The 7,430-nt window shown below is 42.4% G+C and overlaps 1 protein-coding gene across 3 annotated transcripts in view; it reads left to right on the top strand.

The window, feature by feature from the left end:
- Nucleotides 1–7,152, top strand: part of CAP2 (cyclase associated actin cytoskeleton regulatory protein 2) — a 162,694-nt gene extending 155,542 nt beyond the window's left edge. For all 3 annotated transcript variants that reach the window (XM_016954960.3, XM_063812799.1, XM_016954961.3), the window contains 2 exons: nt 827–967; nt 5,729–7,152. In XM_016954960.3, the coding sequence (XP_016810449.1) occupies nt 827–967; nt 5,729–5,812 (225 nt within the window). In that variant the 3' untranslated portion in view covers nt 5,813–7,152. The remainder of the gene's footprint in view (nt 1–826; nt 968–5,728) is intronic.
- The last annotated feature ends 278 nt before the right edge of the window (nt 7,153–7,430 follow it).

A 7,430-nucleotide genomic window follows, 5' to 3' on the forward strand; every position in this document is an offset into this window, starting at 1 on the left:
TAGAGTTGTAATATGGTCTTTGGGGGAACAGTCCGCCCTTATGGAGATTTTGGGGGTATGTCTGAAAACTGATTGTTAGAAGAGAAATTTAAAACCGATCAGAATTTTTATAGCACTTCGATATTTATAAACAATACAAAGAATCGCCTCCTCTTTTGTATGATCCTACTTATCTATATAATGAGTGTCCTGAGCCAAGCCCCCAGTTTTGTCTCCTGAAATGAATACATTTCCAAATACTTAGACATTCATCTCATGTAAGCCTCAAATTCAGCCACTGAGATTTTTATCCGGCAAAGGACTTATGTGAAAAGAATGGTAGTGTTTCTTATTTAAGTTCAGGAAAAATCTACTCAGTTTTTACTCAAGAATAGTTTTACTTGTAAGTGACAACATTAGAACTTGTTTTAATCCTAGTTTCATAGAGATTTGTCAAAAGTAAAATTTCAAGCAAATGAATATGAATGCATCTTGTTTCTTTTATCATGAAATCAAATACATGTTTTGAATCTACTAACAGGGTTGTGAGGCTTTTTCTGAACATCTAGCTGCTGTTTCCAAATTAATCTCTTAATTTTGTCTCAGGAAAGAGACACTGAGGTTTGAGAATCCACTTGTGTGGTCTTTTCATTCTGTCCCTGAGTGACACCTATCCTATTCTGCCTGAAGACTTTGCCATTAACTCACCTCCCCAGCTTTGACCCAGTGAATTCTAATGCTTGGTTAAGCCCAAGCTAAAGCCAAGAGGAATTGAGATTGTATTTATTCGAGGGCATTGTTATTTCTGTTTCTTTGCTTTGGTCCCAAGTATTTTTTCCTATTTCAGGTAATGGGGAGAGTGCCAACAATTTCCATTAATAAGACAGAAGGTTGCCACATATACCTCAGTGGAGATGCATTAGACTGTGAGATCGTGAGCGCCAAGTCATCTGAAATGAACATACTTATCCCTCAGGATGGTGATTATGTAAGTACCTTTCAAAAGGCTGTCAAGAATTTTTCTGGAGCCTTCATTATTAACATTCTTAGAGATTGATTAATCAGCTACCAACCTGCGAGCTTTATTTGTAGCATAATTCACAGGCAGGCGAGGAATTCAGGGAGCTGTCTTCCACATCTCTTCCCGCCTATTAGCTTCTTGACTGTACTCACTCCTGGATTTCCGATTCTCAAGGCAGTGTACTAATAATTCATTTAATGGACCAGCGTTTATCAAATAGCACAGCATGCATCTGAGTTCGTATTAGGTAGGACTAAATATTTTCCTTTGCTCTGGTGGAGGTAAACAGGAAAGAAGGGGAAATAAATACTTAGGGGAAAAAATGTGAGGACAGAGCAAAGACAGTGAGTAGGGCTATTTGTGCAGCTATGCTCAAGTGAGAGGTTAAGTGTAAGAATTGGGAAGTTTTATGAAAATGCCAGTTCCCAAATCTTCCAGCTGGAGGTTGGATTCAGGAGGCCTAGAGTAAGGCCCAGGAATCCAGATTTTTAACTGGCATATATCCCTTAAGTCCATCCAATGGCCCTTCTGAGAAACACTAGCCTAAGAGACTTGGCCACTATTTATTTTCTCAGCTTTCTCTCCTCAACAAAGCACTTTCTCAAAGAACCATACATGTATTCTCACACTTTGTAAAGGGAATATGAATAAATAAGTACATTTCCTGGTTCATGAAGTGTGATGGATCTGCTAGTTGCTACTTGAAAGTGAGGAAATAAATACAGAGAGGGCCAAGCATGGTGGCTTACCCCTGTAATGCCAGCACTTTGGGAGGCAGAGGCGGGCAGATCACTTGAGGTCAGGAGTTTGAGACCAGCCTGGCCAACACGGCAAAAGCCCGTCTCTACTAAAAATACAAAAATTAGCCGTGTGAATCCCAGCTACTCGGGAGGCTGAGGCAGGAGAATCACTTGAACCTGAGAGGCGGAGGTTGCAGTGAGCTGAGATTGTGCCATTGCATTCCAGCCTGGGTGACAGAGTGAGACTCAGTCACAAACAAACAAACAAACAAAAACAGAAAATTCCCTCTAAGTCTGCCTGTGCAGGGAGCCAGTGAACCAGGGAAGGATGGGAGAAAACATAACTTAGCAGGCAAAACATCTGGAAGAGGAGCTCCCTCAGCCTAAGGGGTCAATTGCCAAGGCCTACACAGCAATCAACACACAGTTTGATCTCCTTAAGCAGACAGTGTGACTGCTGCCACATTCTCCCTTCCCCACCTAGCAGTAAGTTCGTCAGCTCTGCTCAGCCACGTGTCATACATTACAGGCCAGAATTCATCATTTCAGTTTAAAAAAACAAAACTCTGCAAGCCTCAGGCCATGCTTTACTAGTAAGTGTGTATGGACGGTCTAACCCTGAGATACAGAAGAGTCCTCTCTTGGGCCCTCCACCTAAAAAAATTCCTGAAGAGCTGATGCCAACAGCTTCAGAGTAGGAGAGTCAGAAATTGGAGGGAGCCCTGGCCTTTGCAGCTGTTTAAGCAGAAGGAAGGCTCAGCTGCATGGGACTGGATCTGCTAAGAAAAGCAGCGGGATTTGGATGAACACTGCAGACTAATGAAGCTGGAATCTATGGGCGTGGGACCCAGGCATCTGTAACTGTTAAAGCTTCCCAGGTGATTCCAGTGGGGAGCCAACATTGAGATCCACCGGCCTAAAGGATGAGTGTAAATCAAAACCTGAGCATTCATGCTAAAAACCAAGGTCTTGGCCGGGTGCTGTGGCTCACGCCTGTAATGCCAGCACTTTGGGAGGCCGAGGCGGGCAGATCACGAGCTCAGGAGATCAAGACCATCCTGGCTAACACAGTGAAACCCCATCTCTACTAAAAATACAAAAAATTTGCTGGGCGTGGTGGCACACGCCTGTAGTCCCAGCTACTTGGGAGGCTGAAGAAGGAGAGTCACTTGAACCTGGGAGGCAGAGGTTGCAGTGAGCTGAGATCACGCCACTGCACTCCAGCCTGGGCAACACAGCAAGACTCCATCTCAAAAAAAAAAAAACAAAAAAAAACAAGATCTCGCCTCTTACAGGTCAATTACCTTGTGGCCCTCTTCACGTGTTCTTGGTTGGAGCTGGTAGGGAACAACACAGAGGACCTGCCATGGGCATTATGGTGTGGGAATGGATGGAGGAGATGATTCGTCCTGAAAGAAATTGGTCTCCCAGAGAAGACTCGTTAACATATTACTAACCCCTCACTGCCAGGAACAGATTTGGGACAGCTGTTGTGCAATTACTATCAAAGAGGTGCCTTCATCTGGCACATTCTCTACTTGGCCTTGTTCTTGAGAACAAACACCAAGCCTTGTCTACCCATCCAGAAGAGCCCCAGAAGGAATATTGGCTGCACAAACACACACATGTTATTCAGATTGTGGGTTCTTTACTTCAAGATTTTTCCATTGCAGATTTTACTCAAGAAGAATACATCACTCATTATAGCAAGGGCTTTGCCTTTTATTTTATTTATTTGTTTGTTTGTTTGTCTGAGACAGGGTCTTGCTCTGTTGACCAGGCTGGAGTGCAGTGGTGCGATCATGGCTCACTGCAACCTCAACCCCCCCAGGCTCAATCGATCTTCCTGCCTCAGCCTCTCAAGTAGCTGGGACTACAGGCGTGTGCCACCACACCCTGCTAATTTTTGTATGTTTTGTAGAAACAGTGTCCCTGAGGATAGGCAGAGACAATGGAGAGGGTGGGATTACCATCCCCACTCCTGGGAATCCTTCCCTGCAACTCTGCCAAAAGAGATACCAAATCAGAGTGGCTCTTCAGCAGCACTACACTGTGTAAGGCTTGTCCTTATACAGTGGGGTCTCGCTATGTTGCCCAGGCTGGTCCTGAACTTCTGGGCTCAGATGATCTGCTGGCATCAGCCTCGCAAAGTGCTGGGATTACAGGTGTCAGCCACCGTGCCTGGCCCAGGCCTTTCCTTTTGAATGAATGAATGGCTTCATCCCAAAGAAACAGTTGGATCCTACATCTAGGAAGATAGGTACCCATGTGTGTTCCATGGAAACACCACAGCTCATGAGCATGGGCATCAGCTTATCAGACACATGAGGTTTCAATGAGCACCGCATGGACTGGACGTCCGAGGAGGCCCAGAAGACAGGTCCAAGGCCTCCTTGCCTTAGAGAGGTTTTCTATCTTCTTCTGAAGGTCTTCTGTCCTTCTTCCTTGCCTTGGAGGAGGTCTTCTATCCTCTTCTGAAATGACTGGAGAATCACTGTCTGGGAAAGCAGAGTGTTGACTTAGACTACTTTTATTTTGACTATTCTCTATTATTCTTTGTCTGTACGTGTTTGTATGTGTATTTTCCAATGGGAGAAGTAGAGTGCCTTGGTGAAGGGTAACCAACGTGTATATAACCCTAAGCTCATTTTTACAATTTATCAAAGAGTAGAGAGCTACCTCTGGGATAAAACCTTTCTACTCCATGTGATTGGAACCAGCAGCATTGGCATCACCTGGGAGCTTGTTGGAAATGCAGATTCTCATTCCATTCCCCAGACCTACTGAATCAGAATCTGCATTTTCATAAGATCCTGAATCAGAATCTGCATTGTTTTTTTCTGAGACAGAGTTTTGCTCTTGTTGCCCAGGCTGGAGTGCAATGGTGCAATCTTGGCTCACCACAAGCTCTGCCTCATGGGTTCAAGCGATTCTCCTGCCTCAGCCTCCCGAGTAGCTGGGATTACAGGCATGCACCACCACGCCCGGCTAATTTTGTATTTTTAGTAGAGATGGGGTTTCTCCATGTTGGTCAGGCTGGTCTCGAACTCCCAACCTCAGGTGATCCACCCACCTTGGCCTCCCAAAGTCCTAGGATTACAGGCATGAGCCACAGAGCCCAGCCAGAGAGAATCTGCATTTTAATAAGATCCTGGGTCAGAATCTGCATTTTATTATTATTATTTTATTTTATTTTATTTTATTTTTTGGAGACGGAGTTTTCACTCTTGTTGCCCAGGCTGGAGTCCAGTGGCATGATCTCGGCTGACCGCAACCTCTGCCTCCTGGGTTCAAGCGATTCTCCTGCCTCAGCCTCCCGAGTAGCTGAGACTACAGGCGCATGCCACCATTCCTGGCTAATTTTTTGTATTTTTTTAGTAGAGATAGGGTTTCACCATGTTGGCCAGGCTGGTCTTGAACTCCTGACATCAGGTGATCCACCCGCCTTGGCCTCCCAAAGTTCTGAGATTACAGGCTTGAGCCACTGCACCCGGCCAGAATCTGCATTTTCATAAGATCCCAGTTGATTCATGTGCATGTTAAAGTTTAGTGGAGAGTAGTAGGTAAGATAGAGCGCAGATTTGAATTCTAGCTGTGCTGTTACTGGCCACATCATTTGGGGCCAGTTGCTTACTCTCAGGCCTCTGTTTCCTACAGATGGCATCCCCAAGAACTCCTAGCTCATAGGGTTATTATAGGAGATCTGCTGAGTTCATCTATGTCCAGTGCTTAGAAGGATGCCTGGTTCATTCTAAATGATGCTTTTAGCTTTAATGATGATACTGGCTTGAAGTCACAGAACTGACACATGACATACACAAGTCTCCACGTGACAAAGACCTCCCCATGACGCGGCTTGCAATTCGATCGAATTTCTTTGCCCATCATGTGGCACAAATCAGCCTCCCCATCTGTTTGCAAAAGGAAGCCTTAGTTTAAATAACTTTGTTGTAGTTTAAGTAACTTTGTTGTTCTTGCCTTTTTCCAGAGAGAATTTCCCATTCCTGAACAGTTCAAGACAGCATGGGATGGATCCAAGTTAATCACTGAACCTGCAGAAATTATGGCCTAACTTCCTGAGAGACCGAACCCCCTCACCTGAATCCCCCTCTATCAAACAAACAAAAAAGCAGCAGTAAAGAGCTAGAAGTTGCAGTAGCCCCTACTGCTTTAGCTTTGGCCTCCAACGATTCTGTGCTATAGATACAGCACTGTTTCTGGCACGCCTCGTGGGCATTTTGAAATATTTAACGTTTCCTCATGATTTGCCTTTGTGTGTGATTTTAGTTCCACATGATGACTTGTGAACATTAGGGATTTAAAGGAAAAAAAAAAAAGAATTCTGTTCCCCTCATATCATGAACACAGTAACTGATAGGTAAAAAGACTGCATGATTCACTTTTACACTTATATTTCATTGCTAGTTAAAAAATAAAACCTTTGAGAATCTAAGATGTACATTTTTACCTTTTAGGCAATTTCAATATAATGTAGAAGTAGTAGTGTACCCTGAAAAATGTACACGTTTTTTCTTATTGTTACCACATGTTCACCTTTATCAGCGTGGATACTGTCAGCATGAGTACATATTTCAACCCACGCTTGTAAAAGAGATAAGAGTTTATATTAAGGACCAAATTCAGTTCCTTGGTCCTTGGAAGACCTATATTCTCTGTAGTTACTGAAAACCGAAAGTCAATTCTAATTATTCATCTTACATATTTTTCCACCATGTCATTTGAAAACTTACTTTTCTTCTGCATAAGAGATTCTTATGCCAAAAACATTAAACAGAAGAAATCATTTTTTTGCTGTGTAATACCTCACAACTTTGCTCTAAAATCAAGCTCAGTTATTATTTTCCAAGTTTGAACATGTTAAATATCAGATGCCTTGTAAATTATGTCTTTAACGTTTTCTTATAGACTAATTTCCTCTTTTCCACCTGCCAGACTTGCTAACCAAGCTCGAAAATGAACATGAAAAAGCCATACATGTATTATTTCTCCTAAAACCTAAGGCATTATCTGTTGGTTTGGCTTGCTGCTCCTATTTTGTAGTCTTGATAGTAGATGCTTCTTCAGCGTAAGAGTAGCTGTGATATTCCTTTTTATCTTTTCAGTACATAGTGCTGAAAAATCTGCAACTTCTTGGATCACATTTAATGAATTATAGTATAATGCTTGCAGGCCCAGTACAAGCATATATATTGTGCCTCTTACAGCCTTTGGAATACATTGTTTCCATTTTTTAAATATCTTCTATATCCATATAGTATTCAAATTATTAATGCTCATGTACCAAGGTTTTGCTATAAAAGTTTTGTCTGTATGAATAATGTGGCTTTAGTAAATAATCATTTTTCAACTGTAAACTTATTCTGAAATAAAGTAAAATTCTAATTGTTTAAATACTGTGATGAATTCTGGATGTTAAAATGATTTCTTTTCTACTTTGATTTGCTCCTTGCTCATGTGTCAGACTTAGAAAAGACAGCTGACTCCTTTGGGTTGAATTAGAGAATTTAGCCAGCATGCCATCAGCTTCCCTGATGAATGATGTCTCCTTTGAGATAGATATCAGATAAAGCCATTTGCAATTGGATTTACTGTCAGAAAATTCTAGAATTCAGTTTTGTAAATCAAGTCCTCTTTACTGAGAAAATCCTGCTCGCAGATCTTTGTTAATG

The sequence above is a fragment of the Pan troglodytes genome, chromosome 5 (genome assembly GCF_028858775.2).
Source record: "Pan troglodytes isolate AG18354 chromosome 5, NHGRI_mPanTro3-v2.0_pri, whole genome shotgun sequence".
Lineage (NCBI taxonomy): Eukaryota > Metazoa > Chordata > Mammalia > Primates > Hominidae > Pan > Pan troglodytes.